The sequence below is a fragment of the Chelonoidis abingdonii genome, chromosome 8, assembly GCF_003597395.2.
Source record: "Chelonoidis abingdonii isolate Lonesome George chromosome 8, CheloAbing_2.0, whole genome shotgun sequence".
NCBI classification, from domain to species: domain Eukaryota; kingdom Metazoa; phylum Chordata; order Testudines; family Testudinidae; genus Chelonoidis; species Chelonoidis abingdonii.
Window position 1 is genome coordinate 15003803 of NC_133776.1, and position 19216 is coordinate 15023018.

Genomic DNA, 19216 nt, shown 5'->3' on the forward strand with positions numbered 1-19216 from the left:
TTCATAAAAGGCAACTGGTTGTGATGGATTTTCCATAATTAAAAAAAGTTTTAAATTGAGATTGGATGTTTTTCCAAAAGATCTGTTCTAGTTCAAACAGTAATTACTTCAGGGACATCCTGTGGCCTGTGCTACACAGGAGGTCAGATAACATGATCACAATGTTTCTTTCTAGTCTTTCAATCTATAATGCCCATTATAATGTATAACATAACTTTTAGATTCAGTTGCCTTTCATTACCATGCCCACCTTCCTGGGGCTTCTTTCCATCTCATTCAAAATATTGAATTTTCTTACTAATTAACTGGCAACTTTATACAGTTAGTGATCGATTAATCCAGTAACTGCCACCTACCATTCTATGAAACTGAGTTAGGGTGATTCCTTTCAGTGCTTGTACCTAGAACCTAAAAATGTGCATGAGTAGCACCTAGATTTACTCTAGGTATGTCCCACAGGGTATATATACCCTGTACCCTGAGTACTGAAAGTAACTACTATAGTCATAACCCAGAGACATGGATCTGAGTGTGTCAAAGCAAAAAAGGTAAGCATCTGCTGTTCTTCACTGCACCATACAGTAGATTATGGCTTCAGTTGGAAGAGTAGCTAAAACATTTCAAATAATTATTTCTTTGTTCTTGAGTTTATCTGCAAATAAATATGACCGTCTCACCTACAAGTCTCTCCCTTCCCCCTGCCCCATTTGATTTTTTTAAAAATATTCTCTAATAGAAATGTGTGTAATCTTCAGAAAATGAGGAGGCTCTGCATCTTTATCTATGACTGTGTGAATCAACGTCTGAGTGATAGCAGGCAAAAGTTGCTCAACTAATTACACATGCTTGGTGATCTGCATAACAACCACCACTGCAGCATTGCACGTTAGTTGAAGGCCTGCAAATTACTGCAGTTATGAGAATTTGGAGATGGCAATAAGGGGTAATGTTCCCCAGAATGCCCCTATTCTCTCACTTTCCACCTTTGTTCGGTGTACTGCACCCCTAGCAGACAGTCAGAGCATCTTTAAAGCAGTAAGAAAAGTATAAGGATTTCCCCAAAATAAGACTGACATGGAAATATACATAAAACATTGTCTTCTGTGTAAAGTCCAGAAAATTGCACACAGAAATAGGCCTAAACCATTGATAAAAGCTAATATTTTCAGGACCGGATGCTTAGACTGCTGCTCTACGTCTAGGTATCTAAGGGCTTGTCTACACTGGCACTTTACAGCACTGCATCTTTCTCTCTCAGGGGTGTGAAAAAACATCCCCTCCCCCCGAGCGCTGCAAGTGTCTGCGCTGTAAAGTAGCAGTGTAGACAGTGCACTAGCGCTGGGAGCCACGCCCCTCATGGAGGTGATTTTTTAGACCGCTGGGAGAGCTCCCAGCACTATGCCGCAACTACACAAGCCATGTTAAAGCGCTGCTGCAGCAGCACTTTAACATTGCCAGGGAAGACAGGCCTTAAGTAACAGCAGCTGATTTTTCAGAGGTGCTGAGCATCCGACACTACTGTTGAAAGCCAATAGGAGTTGTAGTTGCCCAGAACCTTTGAAAACTAGGCCACATTTATTTTGATGCATAAATATGAAGTTAGGAGCCTAAACATTTTGGCCTAAGTATTTAAAATTATTTCTTGACATGGCCCTTTATGCTTAATTATGCAGGAGATTGACATGTGGTTCTGGGCAAATTATATTAAAAATATTTATGTCAGAACTGCATTTCTCAATGTATATGCTGATCTGACTATAATGTTAATATGATGTTTCTATTGTGGATTTAAGAGTAAAAGCAGCTTCTAAATAATACATTGTTTCACATGTTTTAAATTGTGTTCATTAGCAGAGATGTACAAGTTTTATACTGTACCTCAATAGCTTTGGGAATCTGCAAATGTTCACAAAAGAAATTCGCAAGCTGTCCCTTACTAAGGGGAAAAGACTAATACTGGAAGACAATCAGCCAGGAGTTCTAGTTCCAAGTTATGGCGTCAAAATATTTTCACATTTCACTACACTCCTATTAAGAGATTTCTGGCCTTACAGATTGCAGCAAAGGCAAACTCATCCTCAATTCTTAAAAAAGGTATAAGTTTACTAAACGAGTTCTGCTGTGGGGAGCTTTACAACTACTGCTAGGGCTTAATTACAACAACGCTGAAATCAGTGGGTGTGGGTTTTTTGCCCTTGATATCAGTGGCAGGAGATCAATCCCTAATGCATATGCACCTCTCACTGTGCATGCATATACCATAGTTATACTTGAATGACACTTCTCTAGACTAAAAGGTCCAAGTACAGATGGAACTTGTCAATACAGTCAGCACAAGAGATATAATCATGTGTAACTGAGTTCAGACTTTACAAACCTTATCTTCTCATCTAGGCCTCTATTTAATTATCTTTCTGGAATCATTAAATACAGGGTATTCCCTAACCTTTCACTTCACAGTATCAGCAATTAGTCTTTTTAAAATTTGTTACTTGTTCTTCCTCTGCAAAGTTTTGTTTTTCCCCCATTTTTTTTTTTGGTCCACTTTTATACATACCTCCTTTTCTACAAATTTTCTTGCCGGGTTTTCTGGCACATTCCTTGGATATTCTTTTGACTGAAAAATGAATAGAAGACTAGAAAATAAAATGGAGCTCCATCACAGACAGTAGGAGCATGCAACACCACTATCTAACTTAGATATGGCCTTCTTTTATTAGGTGCAGAGGATTCCCAATTTGTTGTGCCTGCACATGCAATGGATAAATGTTGATGCATCTTCCCAGAAGTCAGTGGGTGGGAATGAGAATTAGGTACCAACTTCAACCTAAAAGTACACGTGCTGTGGGAGAAAGAAAATGAGCGTAGACAGGAAAAATATTTATATCGGAACAGATGCATACACAGAAAAAGCAGCATGCATACATGTAAAATGCTAGCATGCAAACAAGGAAAGCCATGCATGCTACCAGTACACATGAATTAATATTGTTAAACCTTAGAACAGGAAAATAAAAAGGTCTCCTTGTTTTGTCTGCTATTAACTCACCATCCTCAGTTGGGACATATATATTTAAATAGAGGCAGTCTTCATTCTGATCTTGTACATAGGTAGAAACTACATCCAAGTTATTAGTAAACCACACAGGAAGCATGACTTCAGGCAATCTGCCTTCTATAATGTTCTGCGGACACACTGGAGCAAACTGAGTAGCATTTTTGATATCTGACCAGGGAGATGGAGGTTCAGGAGGTTGAAAGCGATGCTCTCCTACTGGTGGGGCAGCATACGGAACCCCAAGAAACTGAATAACAGGCCCCAAAATTTCATTATTAAGTTCCTTCTTAATCCCTCTTATCTTGCCAAAGTTCGTGTTCACAAGTGGGTCAATATCATCCAATTTTTGTGAGGACACAGCTGCAGCATGAAGCAAAAATCCAAGTATACAAAGAACAAAAGTGGCATCCAATCCCATGTGTAATAAACGGACCATCATCGCTCTCCATACACAGTTCAGCCACACGGATCTTGGAAGGGCCATGGTCCCACATTAGTTGTATAGCTACAATGAAGCAATCTTATTTGTATCCACTTGTGTAAAAACAAGGCAACCGCAGAAAATGGATCAAGTTTCCTAAATATGAGCCTGTCAGAAAAATCTCAAAAGGCTTTTCGCACGACAAGTATCTTCCATTGATTTCACAGCAGCATCTTCACACAGCACTGTTTATCAGCCTACATCCTATTGACAATTCTGTTTTCCATAGTGGCAATATGCAGAGAGCGGCCATCTACTGCAGATTCCCCTTTTATAAATCAAATCCAATTAGCTGCAGGTCTATATCCTGGAGAAAATGAAAATAAATCATTAGTATGAAAGAGCTAATATGGGCAGAGTAATAACTAATTGTTTTACAAGTTATTGCACATATATTAATATTTACTAGTGTCGTGTAAGTAAATTTATACAGTAGGTAGTTTATGGGTTCCATGAAATGGGTGAACTACTGATTATTGGATTATTTGCAGCGTGACCTCCTTAGTTTATAGAGCTTTTCAGAAGAAACAGGCCTCTCAAAAATAGTTTTAAAAATGCACATTCCTAAAAATAAACAAATTGCTGCCAGCTCAGATTAAATATGTTTTACCATTACATTTTTATAACTGTCCCAAATTCCATTTTAAACTTGTTAGCAGAGATTGGTTTATCAAGACAATAGAAACCATAGATCAATTATTTTATTAAATCTCAAAACTCAGTAAAAGCAAGTCATCTCATGATGCTGAATGCTAAAACATAAAGTAACTTATTAAAAATAGATTACATGTATACATACAAGAAACACTGATTTTCCCATTTTAAAATGTAATTTACAATTCGAACACTGAAGCAACTGAAGGGGAAAAAGCCCAATCTTGTGGAATATTTTATAGGGTACAACATGAAACACTTTATATGGTGACCTCTTAACCATGGTATCTATCTCTGATAGCTAATGGAAAGTCAGGATGTGAGGATTTTGGCACTCACTCCCGACAGAGAAACAATCTTTACAATAATTAACTTGATTTCCAAATATTCACAATACAGGACCAGATTCTGGTCCTTCTGAAGTCAAAGCAAAACTCCCACTGACTTCCAAGAAGCAGGACTGGACCTCAAAGGCTGCTTCTTTTGGAAATTATTTGAAGAGGGGAATGAACACACCAATCAAATCGAGTTGTCTGTGTATCACAATTCTCTTTTACGACCCGATTCCTTACACGCTATTGACTGCAGTGAAAGATGCGTGTGTGCGCAAGGAATGCAGAATCAGTTCCCTCTACTCTTAATTTTCAACACAACCATTTAAATGCTCCCACAGATCCTGATTTTTTCAAACACCAGTATGTCTACTGCACAAATCCTAGAAAAATAATCTGTTAGGATCAGAGACTATATAATCTGGAATCCCTGATTCTATTTTCAACTCTATTTTATCACAAAGGTTGTGATACAGAGACTGTAATACAGTAGTTTTGAAGATTGTTTAGAGCATACCATAACATCTTTCCTTTTCATGTTAATCACATTGCCAACACAATTTACAATATACTTTAATTTTAAATGCAGTATAATGTACAAAGTAACAAGGTAATCTTATACCCATTGTAAAACAGTGTGTAATGTACAGGAAATGAGTTTTACTTAGTATACGCCACATTTTGAAACACTTTGAGACAGCATTGGCAGCTTTAATGAAAATTGTTTTTATCGTGTCTACACACATGGAAGAGGGAATTCTAAAGAAGAGCTTGTCTAACAGACAGACTGCCCTGCAGTTTGGCTTATTAAAAAGGAGATTGTAAAAGCTATATAGGACAGCAGGAGATTTGGTTCATGTCTAATATTCCTTTAGCTCTGAAAAATCTATCTCAGAAGGCAATAAGGAGATAGATGTAACTTTTTGACAATTTCATCACTCTCTGCTAATTCCAATACCTTTTGCTGTGAAACTATATTAACATACAGAAGACAGGCTTATGCCCATCTTTCTTCTGTTTCAAATTTTAAGTATTTGTTGGAAACACAGATTTACTTGCACAACCCATTTCTGAAGATTAATGTATACACTTCTATTTAGCTTAATAAACGTGCAGAATGGCACCTGAACAATTGCATCTTGGGAGATTTTTGTTTTGTCACCTTTCAGGTTTTGGAGACAGCAAGAACTTTCTTGACCATGAGTAAGAACATGGCATTTCAGAGACTGAGGAGCAGTGGTCAGTACAACCTTCAAAGTCTAAATGAGGAGAAAGTTACTTACTGGCCTAATTTTGGTGGACAGTGATAGGTCAGTAAAATACGCCAAACTAGACGGATTTAATACAAGCACTTAAGTCTCAAAATCTTGGGTTCTTTCAGTGGTAAAGGAATGTGCTCTGCCCCTCTCCCCCCAAAATTCTGATGTTCTCTATTTAATAATAAGTACTTCATTGAAGTAGCTGTTCCACTGAATAGATGGTTTGGGGAATGTCTAAGGAGAAATCAAATTTAACAAAGCAGCACCAAATAATTCCTTCCTTTCTTTTTCACTGCTGAGTCAGTTCAATGTGGAAAATTACCGAGATACGCTTTAAATAACAGTTCATTTAGCAGACTCCCTTCTCTTCAAGTGTCAAAGCTATTTTTCAGTTATTAAGACAAGAACTTTTTTGGTATACTCCAGTATCAAAAAAGAAAGCTAGGAATCAAAAGAAGTAGTGTTAAAAATAACATAAAATTAAATAGTCAGCAGTAGTCCCCTTAATAGTTCAGATGTCAGAGGTTTTCCTCCTAGTTATTAAACTATTTCCAAAAGTGTAGAGCTGTGGTTTTAACACATTTCATTGGATGTCATTCCCAGCATGGATAAAGTTTTGTACTATGATATCATAAAGAGGCTGCAGTGATAAGAACATAAATCAATAATATGTTTGGCTATTTTCATTAATTACCCTTACTGGTCAGCAAGAGCCAGCAGAGTCAAAAGGAATATAATCCAGTAGGTGGGAAAGGGCTTCCAGCACCAATGTCCACACATTCTAGTATCTGCATTTATGTTTCTTTTTCAGTAGGGTTCCCCCCCACCCCCAATAGTTAAGGGAATTATTTATGGAGAAGTAATAAGAGATCTGATCTCCTCTGGAAAGGTGGAAATAGTGCATTATTTCAGCCCTATGCAGGGCTGCCTCCAGGGTTTTTGCCATTCCAAGCCACAGGAAAAAAAATGCCGCAGTTGCAATCAGCGGCGACTCCACCACGTCGCTTCATTCTTCAGCGGCAATTCGGGGGCCGGGACTGAGGGACCTGCAGCTGAATTGCCCCCAAAGAGCTAGATGTGCCGCCTCTTTCCATTGGGACGCCCCAAGCACCTGCTTGCTGCGCTGGTGCCTGGAGCCGGGCCTGTCCCTATGAGAGTTACCCTGAGGCAAAAAGACTAAAAACATGAAGTCAGGCAAATACAGAGATTGTTTAGTTTATTCAAGTTCTTGCAGAACTCTAACACAAAGATCTACTTGTTAGCAGTGAGGTGACCTCAGGACAGGCTGGGACTCTTGCCTGGAGCACATCTACCTGTTCTGCTTAGTTGTTGCCAGAAACATTTTTTAGACCTCAGCATGTGTTCCCTGTTTAGCTTTCCCCTGGTACCTGTATTGGAGCTGACTGGACAGGAACCAGTAGGGAGAAAATTAGTCTTGTGTGGGTGCACTTCTATCAGAAGCAGCAATGAGCAAGCATGGGAATGGGCAGGATGGTGGGCGTTTTTCATTGCTTGAAGAGAAGGTTGATAACAAAGGCTTCACATTTTCTTTCTATCTGATATTAGAGAGTAAGACAAAATTCTGCTCTTGTGTACACAACTGTAGTCAGTGGGTTTGTATGGATTTAACCCAGAAAAGGAATGGTTCCTATATCTTTTGAAAGAAAGTTATTTTCCTTCTATCTACATTAATTTAATGCATTGAAGTCTGTCAAACTGACAGCACTAGAGACTGAAGTCCTGTATATATACACACCCAAGAGATGTACAACACAGGCTACAACAATGCATGCTTTCCCACACTGTCTTGCCAATACATATCACCCTTAGAGTACACTTGCTTTAGAAAGAAATTCAGTATCCAAACCCATTCAAATCTTTGATCTCTGCTGAAACAGCCAACAATGGTGCCAAATGTTAAGTTAGCTATTTTGATGTGGTCAGCTGCCCACCAGGAACTGATCTGAGATCACAAAGGTTATTCCACACAAGTCATCCCATAACGATCTGATGGCAAGGATTTTCAGACAGGACTAGCTGTGATCAGATAGAACTCACTATTTAGAGGTGATTGGCTCCATCCCCTATATACCCATTCCCTGAGCCATCCGCTCCCCTTTATTTAACATTAGTTCTATATATGTAAACAATGCCATATGTTTTATTTTAGATGCATAACAAATAATTAATATACAATTTTATATGTAATATACATATACACATTTATATATGTAATATACAGTCTATATACATAGATCTTTTAGAAGCATAGTGTTAATAAATAGCTGCGTTAAAACAAATGGATAAGACTAAAAAAGGGGCACGGATATTAAACTTGTTTTACATTTTTCAGCCCCATTATATATTTGTTCTTCCTATTAGTAGGAACATTTGCTAGTTATATTATCAAGTAGTCTCTTTAAATACTTTTCGGAAACTTAGATTTACCAAGATAGGAAATTATGATCAGAAGTCTTGCTAATAAAAACTGTTTCTGAATGAGACATGCTTAAGTCTCATGGCATAGTGTCATTTACTTCTTATCTTCCATTTTCTGATATCAATAACTATTTTTTAAAATATTCCTACTCCTTAGCTAAAGTAATTGTTTATATTACCATAAGTTGGCTATTATGTTTAACATGTAGACTAGAACTCTCTGACATTTTGCACAGTAAGTAGGCAATGAAAATGGTGATTTTACTCAGAATAGAAAGAACAGATAACTCTGTCACTTGTGTGTAAAGTTTAGACAGTTAAGTAATACAGATTTAAATTAAAAATGACAGATGCACTGGCTTGGAATATAAAGGGTAGTGAAGTGAACCTTTATTCCTTTTAGCAGCTTATGGTTAACTCTTAAACAGACCAAGTATTATACTCAATTTGAATTCTACAACTATTCTGCAAAATACAATGTACAGTTGGTTACCATGTTCATACCAACAGTGTGCTTCTGGACTCGAGAATTTTTTGGCTTGGTCTAGAAATTCAAATGATTTTGTTTTAATGACAGATCATGTGGGTGGGAAAATGCCCCAGATATTTCTCATGTGAGTTCTTTGATACAGATGACTTCCTGTATATTGGAGATTACAATTTATGTAATACTCTGCTGATGAAAATTTTATGAAACATTCACATGCTCCACTATCTTAAATCAAATCTGATCAGTTTTACATTTCATTGTAGAATTCACAACTAGAGAGCCCCAATCCTGCTCCCCCTGAAATGACCCAAAGTTCTGTCATTGACTTCAATGGGTAAAAGATTAAGAACTAAAATTCGTACTAAAAACTTAGATGAATAATATATACTTTATGGCCAAATCTTGATTCAACATGACTAATCCTGAGTAGATGAGCAGAATTTGACCCTTTATCATTTCCCTTTAATATACATTCATCAAATAACCCATGCTTGCACATCAAACATGTAGGAAACATGCCAATTTCTGCATGTTTCTTATCTTTCAACATTAAGCATTTGAGATACACAGAATCAGATACAATTGTCTGCCAAATCCTGTAGCTTGCTGGAGAACTCTGAAGGCAAAAAGGCTGGTATATGCAGAGACTATATGGATTGTTCTTCCATCACAGCACCACACGGTATCACCACCCAAGCATTCCAAATCCATGTCTGTGGAGCTAGATCAATAGCTGTTTCAATTCAGTACACAAATAAATACAGTGTGTGTATCTGTGCTACGCCAAAACAGAAAACATTGATATAATTAGCCCAGAATCAGATCTCAATTCCATCAATATAACTGAGATCAGAATCAAGCAGATTTTGATTCTGTCTTTCTTCTTAAGATAAACATAAATACAACTTTGCTGAGCACAAAGCTGTCACCTCTAACTATAGTTCAGAATCTAGAGCAAGGGGGTTTTGTGTGCTGTTGTAACACTTACAGCACTGTAGAATGCACGCTACATTTAGTATTAGTTTAGGATTCCATTTACTGTGATGTATCATTCAGGTTTTTGATTCTACATCTGTAGCTGTAACTTCACTTGTATTTGCTCTAAAATGAATTTCATGCTTAGCTTGTTTTTCTTAATTAAACTTTCTTTAGCAGTCTCTAATATGTATATTATTAAAACTCATTAAGTCCTATTCATGCTTGCCTGTCACTTTTGACTTCACGTTCATATACTGAAGTGCTCCATTGCTTTATAAAAGGAAGAAAACTAAATAATAAATATGAGAACTTGAACGTTTTATGAGTGTCAGTATGAGAAAGTGGCTGCAAGGCCCATAAGGTTTCACACAAAAAAACATTACAGCTAAAGCTAACTCACTGACACATCTCTGATCTATAAAGTCTGCAGTAATGGCAGCGCTAAAGTGTTGTGCCACAGACTGGAGATTTTTTCCCCACATGAAATAGACATAGCAGAGACTATCTTTACTGTTGTAAAAAAATTAAAATAAATTTTCTCAAAAGCTTAGTGTATAATACTGTTAAATGTCTGCAGTGATTTACTCTTTCCATCTGACTTCATGTTTAGCTCCTGTTACTTAGCTAGCTGTTCTGCTTTCCTTGTCCTTTGCTACCTGGGAGAAGATAGATACCTAATTAGGTTACAGAAACCTAGTCTCAGGTCTCCTTGTGATCATGTTGGCCATGATTCCTGCAATAAGAAAAGGACATGATTCCTGCAATAAGAAATACTTTGAAACCAGGATGCATCAGTTCTCTTGATACAACAATTTCAGGACCTTATTTTCCTCTCACACCAGGCATAAAACCGGAGTAACTTCACTGACTTCAATGAAGTTACAGTGGCGGGATCAAGAACTAAAAAATATTTGTTTTATATTGCACTATTCCTCGTAAATGTGATTGATACGGAGTTACACACTATTACTAATAAGTGGCATTTTCCATTTTCAATTAAACAAATAAGTTTTTTTAAAAAACTCATTAAAAAATTACTAGAATTCAACTCCTGCAGCTTTCCATATAACCAGGCATGTAAATATTGAGCAGTTCTTTTCTAATTCACTTAAATGGACAATTCAATTATAAAGTGCAATGTCAACCTGTTTCCCTCATTATCTCATTACAACCAGTTCAACAAGTATGCTAAGGCCATCTTTATGAAGGTCCATTTTGGAATATTTTTAGGAAATACTAAAAAAAAAAAACCCACACAAACAAAAAAAACAAAAACACAACTTTCTGCACTTTACATTGATTAAAAAAAATTAACTTGAAATAGAGTTGTCTTGCCCCCGCCCACAAACTCTGTCCCTCTGCACCACTTCTGTGGTTTTAAATCACACATTACCAATTTTAAAGATGGCTTTTCTTCCCTCTTTCTGTGAGAAATACCCAAGCAAACACTAATGGAAACTGACTAACAGATTCAGGGTCTACAGTGAAACTGACTATACAAAAAGCGTTATACACACACAAAGAAAAGAAACTTTAAAAGTGGGTAGGGTAATTCTCTAAACACATTCATTCATAGTAACCTAACCTTTTACTTGTAACAACGGTGGCAAAAAATGTTTAGACATAAGTATTTGGCCAGATCCCCAACCAGTGTGAATTGTTGTGGGTCCATTTTCACCAATAATCCACCCCATGATTTCTACGTGATCAGTGTCCCTTTAACATTCTTTATGTAAAAACTGATTATAGAGGATGCACAGGAAAACAAAGCAAACCTGAGCAAATACACCCATTACACGTCTGCATGAAACGTGACACACAGCATAGCCATTAATCAACCGATAATTATGAAAACATGGAAAACGTGGGTTTTCAGAAGCAGGTGCAAATACAAAGCTGAGTCACTAAGAAGTCAGCAGGATTCTCACCTGTAATACCAATAGTGATTGTGGGGAATTTAATGCCATCGCTTGTCACTAAAATTACAGGATGTGCTTCCAAAGTGCAATGCTTCCTGAAGTTTTCCCAACTAGCTCCCTCTTTTACCATCCACTAACTTTCTCCCTCCCTTTGATACAAGCTCTTCTGCAACAAATACCAATGTGTCACAGTTAAAGTGCATGTTCCCTTATATGTTCAAATGCATTTCTTCACAATATACATAAATGTAATATATTGATGTAAAAATACAAAAACATTTAATCTTCAAATCAACATCTTTGTCTTTTGACTATCTGCTACCCGTACAATTATAGGGATTTTTAGGATACTGGTAAGTAATGGACATAGTATTATCGTACCAGAACAGACTGTATTGCAATTATTCCTGCAGCACATTTTAAAAATATCTTCTGCAACACTTTCTAATGAGCATCTGGCAATGTGTGGCCTTTTCATTATCCACTTTCAGAGAATGACTGTATTATGCTCATCATCCTTTTCATTATTTAATTTTTAAATAGTTTTCTTCCGTGTGATTAACCCCCCCCCCCCCCCCCCCCCCCCGCTCCTCAGTTCCTTCTTGCCGGCTACTCCTCTCTCTCTCTCTCTCTCTCTCCCCCCCCCCCCCCCCCCATCCACAAATACAGCAACAAACAAGTGATTCAAAGCAGGCCGGAGATCTACAGTACAGATCTACATATGTATTAGTAGAGAATCTCTCTATTAGTCTACAAACTAAATTCATCTCTCAGCTGCTGCTGCTTCTCTCTTCCCCCCACTCTATTCTAACAATAGTGTAGTGTGTGCTTATGTATGAGTCAGTGGTTATGAAATTTGCAAATTGACAAAAATAAAGTTAACACCATCCCCAAGTCTTCCATCCACTTTCAAATGAAAGTATCAAGTTCTTATTCTATCCTGCTCTTTGAATCGCCCTCCTCAATAGACTGCTCCACCTCCAGCCATATAATCCTAAACAAGCCCACTTTGTTAAGAGTCTTAACAGCCAGGATATTATCTTTTTTTTTTTTTGCTAGGTTGGGTCAAAATATCCCAAATCAGTTTCAGCCCAACCTCCTTGTTCATTTCCACATAATGCTATTGTCATAAGCAGTCTGTATTGCCTTCACTAGCTTCCTTTGCTGTTTCCATATGTCATCCAAAAGGGAGGTGTTCAACCAGATGCTGCTTCTCAGCACTTAGCATGATTATGTTCAGGATCATCCTTCCTTCCAGTCACATTCTGCATGACATATCATAGAATAAGAGAGTACCTTTTTTCTTCATATGGATCTACATTTCCCTCATCTTTTACCACAAAAAAGCCATTAATTTAGAACATTACTTCAGTCTGTTGCTTTCCTGTAAGAAAGCTGGTGACATTCATCAAAAGGTAGCTAAGGTGAGAACAGAGTAAATTTATATCAGGGCAATACTCTGGAAAAAAAAAAGTTAGAAGGCCAAAATTTTCAAAGGAGCCTAGAGTTAGTCACCTAAATCCACATATAAAAATCAAAAGAAATGGATTGATTTTTCAGAGGTGCTTAGCCCACACGAATTTCACAAAAGCAGGGCCACTTTAAATATGAATTTAGGAGCTCAGCTTTAGCTACCCAGATGTTAATATTACGGCCCATGTTTTTAGGTGTACATGTGGATATGGTGAAAGCCCATCGTGCACCATTTATAAGGCTCGAGCTATTTCATGAGTATCCTTTATTTGAATTAAGCACCAAGAAAAGAGAGGAAAAGAAATTCTGAAGAGCTCAGTGTTCCTTGTTCACCAATAATCAAGGTCTAAATACACTGAAATACTCCTAGTGTAAAACAAAACCGAAAAAAATAGCAAACAACCAGGAGTTTAGAGGTCCCTGAAAATTTGTTTTCAGTATGTTCATAAGTAAATGTCTAATGTGAACCACCAGTCCATACTTACTGGTACAGGCAGGTACCTCACATGCATTTGTATAAATGCAAATATCTTCAGTGGAAGGCACTGCCTGAAAAATGTTTGCTGAAATAACTTGCTTGAGTTCATGCTACAGGGAGCAGTTTCATTTCAAATTAATGAGACATTTAAGTGTGCTAAAAACATGGTATTTGATATTTATTGCACGCGCAAGGTGTGTCCATTTTATATGAATTCATGTTAATGCCACAGTTTTTAAAACTAGAAAACAAACCAATTAAAAAAAATCAAACTAAAAATATAACCCCTAAAAAAGGTCACTAGATTGAGAAGGGGGAAATGGTTTCTTCTGATCATGGTACCTGCTGCAAGAATGACACAGTTTACTCAACCTGTGTTTTGTTTAAATAAAACAATTATTCTAATTTAATTGTTTTGGAACCATATGCACCCTCAAAATGATTTGTGATAAACACCCTTTCTCCTGATTCCAAGGTAACTTCTAGCTTGAGAACTCAATTAATATTAAGTAATCTGACTGATTAATTTTCATTAAACCTGCTGAAAATTGATTTTTCCTTCAGGAAATCAAGATGAGGCTCTAGTGCATTTTCCAGTGGAAGAGAAAGAGGAAGGAGCCCTGAACACCCAGGATTCAGATGCAAGAAGATGTCTGAAGGGAAAAAAAAATCATCCATCCGGCACTGTATTGCCCTGATGCATCAGAAATGCAACTCGGGCTGCACGATGCACACAACAGTTCAGTGCCTGGGCAAAAATCAAGCTAGAACATCTACTTATTTGAAGAGGGAAGGGGGAATAAAGTTAGCGCTGGCTGCATTAGGGAGAGCAATGCGTGCGATTGCAAAGGAGATGATCCAAACGTAACGAGCACCCTATTTCTAGGTGATACGGAGCTGCCTTCTGTGCGTTTCTCTCTCTCTCTCTCTGTACGTGGCCAAATCTCCCTGCAAAGATTTCCCCCAAGCAGCAGCAGGGCAAACACTGGGGCGATCCCTGCATCCGGCTTCCTTTCAGGCATCGGGGCTGGTTCTTGTAAGTTACACAGGCAAGAAATCTACCAGATAGGAATCAACCCCAAGCCCTGTCTTGCAGGCGAAGTTGCAGAAGCTAAAATGCCATTCTCTTTGCACACACGCACGAATGTTTTGTAAGTCGGGGGAGAAGCAAACACTGACCGTTTGGCAGCTGTGCAAAATGCCTATGAACTCATTATCCCTGCACCCCCAAGCAAAGAAGCCCCTGATTGCATACCCTTCTTATTGTAGCAGTAACAGATCCGCCCTCGCCCACCCCAATAACAAAGATTTAACCCCTCATCAAACATTCACGCAGACAGACATGGGCACCACATTGATTCCCCCTCCCGCCCCCAAATAATTCAAGGGGTCAATTTCTATCGCACCACACTGCAAACACCACAACGTTGAAAAGCAGCAAAGTATTTACCAGTTCACAGTGGCTTTTTGCAATCACAGCTAAACCTGTAATTCACTGGATTCGAGTCGTTATCCCTTTCTAAAGCAGCTGTAACCCCCGGGTTTTTAAATCATCCCCCGGACACTTCCAAATTGTATTGACTTATATAATTTTTTTTTTCCTCGCCCAAGACTGGGGCGAAAAAATCCCCATCCGGAATTCATCATCCTGTGTAGCAAGCCACCTCCATTTAAATCCGACCATCAGGCAAGAAATAGAAATGATCAAACGTTACTTCTTTTCAGCTGCAATCAGATAATCCTACTAATCCAACAGATTTATCTCGATCTGAAATTGCCCTCCTGATGAATCCCCTTTGCTTGATGTCCAGTTGTGTGATTCCAGAGCACTGGTGGGTGACTGAAGGAGGTTGTGTGTGTGTTTCTTTTCTTTTCTTTTTTTTTAAAAAAAAATCTTTTTTGGATCCTGGATGCACTGCTCGCTAAAAAAAATGCCGAGAACCTTGGTTTTCCCCTATTATAGGTTTCAACTCCAAATTGCTGTTGGATGAAAAATAGTACAAAGATACCCCTAGTGGTCACCAGCTGAATGGCACAAGATCTTACTCTAAAAGATAGCCATCTGCTTACATAAGTTCAATTTTAGGAGGCTGTTCAGGCTTCTTAATTAACCATGTCTCTGGACAGTGAATAACTATAATGTGCAAAGGCTCCACAATAAATGATTTGATTTTTAAACTTTTTTAATTTTAAAAATCTGTATTGGATTTTTATACAGTGTTCATTCAAAGGAAAAAAAATCTGCACATGCTAGTAATAAATATATATCTTTTGTATATACATAAGAATATTATTTCATGCAAACAAATTTAGGTGCATATCACTTAATTTCATGTGTTTACACATTCACACACAAATGTATGAAATTATGCAGATATAAGTTACATCTAAAAGAAAAAGTCTGCACAATATACATATTGTGTATATACAATAATATTATTTCATATAAACTTACATTGGTATGAAATAGTAGCTATTCATACCCATTTAACTTGAAAAAATCACTACCTGGACTTCATATATTTGTGACTATTTCCCTTCCATAGTTTTTAAATCTTTTTTTTAGCTTTTTATTACTTTTTAAAATTGATTTTTGCCTACTTTGCATATTTAAATTCAGTCATATGCTTCCATCCTATTGAAATATCATTTTTGCTACTGAGGCCACAGCAGGAGAATGACAGGTGACAATTCAGGATGGATGAGTGGGACCAGTGGTGGAAATGACCCTTTGAATTCTGAAATGCCAACATATTAAAACATTAACCAGAAACACATGCTCAGAAGCTCCCAAGCATCCTGAGTTAAGCCTGTTTCAGAGAAGTTATTAACATATCATGTTCTGTTAGCACAGGCTCTCCCTTCTGTCTAAGACCAAAAATTATAGATTTTAAACAAATCTGTCTCATTTTAAAATATTGACATTAATCAAGCACAGCCACATGTTCAAGATTCCAGTGTGCCTATAGCTTCAGGCAAGGTCTAAAGGTGTCCATAAATCTGATAAGCTTTTATTCTCCTTACCTGCACACAGGCCCCCCAGAATTCAGTGGTGGATCTAATCTATATGTCTATGGCAAGGATGAGAGCATCTGGTGGCAGTGCACAGTGAATTCTGTGGTATTTCTGCAGCACTGCAACCATTTTAACTGTATGCATTTAACCTAGTATGCGCCAGTAACAAAGAATTCAGTTTCAACGTCCCATGGCCCTAGAAGCACTCACAAACTATGTAATTTAACTCTTTCACTACAGTTGAAAACACAGGTGTTGCAGAATTGGCGGAGAAAAGCACATCACATATTGCCCTGACTGTGAAACAAGATTTCTGTTGTATTCTTCTGAATGAGGCACTGGGAAAAAAAAGTTTCAAACCCAGAATTAGATTCTGTAAACAAAGTTACGGTAATTTATGAATATCAGCCAATCACATGCCACCAATTTGACCAAGGCCCAGATTTTTACAGGCATTTAAGAGTTGCTCTGTTCAATCCTGTGACAGCTGATTTAGAAGCCTAAATCTCATTTTCAAAAATGACCCTGGCGCTTTGGTGACTTTCAATGAGACCGAGGCCTTTTGAAAATGAAATTTAGGCCCCTAAATCAGTTCGGCATTGCAATTTTAAACTGTGGGCCTAAAACACCAAACAAGCAAGAGAACTATCATTATGGAAGGTGAAAAAAAAGGGGAGACTCTCTAATTGTTACTTTTAATATTTCTAGATTTTAACAAAATTGTTCAAAAATAGATATAGAAAAAACTGAAGATACCCAACTGGGTGTTCATAAGTACCCACGAAAACCAGCCTATTTATTGACACTCTGAACTTGGTGAGGGCCAGCCAATAATGGTTTGCCCTTTGGAGCATTGCTGCACTGAGAAATCTGAGAAAACAACATTAAAATGAAATAAATGCATCCTCCTCCCCCTTCTGTGAGTTATTCATAAGTGACTTTTCCTTTTCTAGATCTCCTAAGGATGCATGTAGCTTCTCCAGTATCCCTCATAGTGTGTAGTTAGTATTCCTCCAGGACATTTCATAGAAGGAATAACCAGACGGCAGGAGAGCTCCCACATTTCACTGAACAGCTCAGCAACCACCACAGAATTCTGTCATTTTAAAAAGTTGGGTAGATGTGAGGCTAAATCCTGGCATTTCTTCTTATACAATTTCTCAAAATCTGCCCATTGTTCTCTATTCTCTGTGACAAAACCCCTGTTGAGGCTCTCATTACTTACACCTTACCTACAGCAACCAGTCATCTCTGACCTAGTAGGCTCCCATCTGCCTTCTTCACAATTCCTCTTAGCCTGTTCAAAATTGGTGCTACCAAAACTATCTGCAAGTTTGCTGCTCTAGACACACCAAGCTCCTCTTCAGATCACTCCTTTGGCTTCCCTTCACAGTTTAGACAAAATTCTCCCCTGCCTTCAAAACATTGGCCAACTTATCTCCTACCTATTTCTCTGATCTCATCTCTTTCCACTGCTTTCCCTACTTTACGTCATTCCTTCCAAGTCATACGATTAACCACCCTTTTCTCCCAAGACACCCCATTGATAGGGCCCTACCAAATTTACAGTTCATTTTGGTCAATTTCATGCTCATAAGATTTTAAACATTGTAGATTTCATGATTTCAGATATTTAAATTTAAAATGTCAGTGTTGTAACTGTAGGGGTCCTGACCAAAAAGGGAGTTGGGGGACGGGGTCCGCAAGGTTACTGTAAGGGGGTTGCGGTATTGCCACCCTTACTTCTGCGTTGCCTTCAGCCCTCTACAATAACCGTGCGACTCCTCCCATGACCCCCTTTGGGGTCTGCCCCCCCAATTTTAGAAACTCTGGTCTCCACCATGAAATCTGGTCTTTTGTCTACTTTTACTCTTTACTATACAGATTTCATGGGGGAGATCAGCTTTCAGAGTCCTTGCCGTGTTTTTCATGGCCATGAATTTGATAGGACCCTACCCATACATCTTGAACTCCCTCTCCGATCCACTTGGACATGCCTCCACCCTCTCTTCCTTCAAGTCTTTCCTCCTTTAAGGAGGCCTATAAATCCTAAATTACTTGAACCTTTCCCAAGATGAGGCACTAACTAGCTTAATTTATTGACCAAAAATGTCCAGAAAAAATAATCTCCATTCAAAACCTGTAGAATTACAAGTCACATATTTAACCATTCACCACTGCACAGATCAAAAGCTTTCCACTGCTTCCCTTCTCTCTCCATGGGCTGCATATGATCTAAATCAATGTGTACTTCTGGGGAGTTATATTCTCTGTATGGTATTACTAGCAGATTACACAAGATCATGTTTTTACAGCAGCAGATCTAAGGAATTAAAAACTTCACAGCACGCACAAAGTCCTGGGTAAGGTGGCAATATAGCAGTTACTTTTAATCTTACCCTTAGGTGTGTGCAGAAACCACTGGAAGTCTTTTATTCATTCAAATCTTGTTTTGTCTCTTTTATTTTAGGTATTATCCTTTAGTCCTCTAACTCATATTCAGGTTTTTTGATTGATTTTGCAGAACTTTTGCCTGCATTGGTAATACGCAACACCAAAATATTACTGACGGACAATTTTAAAATCCATATGAATTGATATGATAGATTTTCTCATCAATTCTTGTGACTATTGAACTTT

At 37.9% G+C, this 19216-nt stretch overlaps 1 protein-coding gene across 5 annotated transcripts in view; it reads right to left on the reverse strand.

Annotated features, from left to right (window-relative positions):
- NLGN1 (neuroligin 1) overlaps positions 1 to 19216 on the reverse strand; it is a 600655-nt gene that overhangs the window by 473556 nt on the left and 107883 nt on the right. For 2 of the 5 annotated variants that reach the window (XM_075068383.1, XM_075068384.1), the window contains 2 exons: positions 3050 to 3846; positions 2558 to 2617 (listed from right to left, as the gene is read on the reverse strand). In XM_075068383.1, coding sequence (XP_074924484.1) covers positions 2558 to 2617; positions 3050 to 3542 — 553 coding nt within the window. In that variant the 5' untranslated portion in view covers positions 3543 to 3846. Of the gene's footprint in view, positions 1 to 2557; positions 2618 to 3049; positions 3847 to 15011; positions 15502 to 19216 lie in introns of those variants that run through there. The other 3 variants (XM_075068386.1, XM_075068385.1, XM_075068382.1) reach the window with 2 other exon arrangements.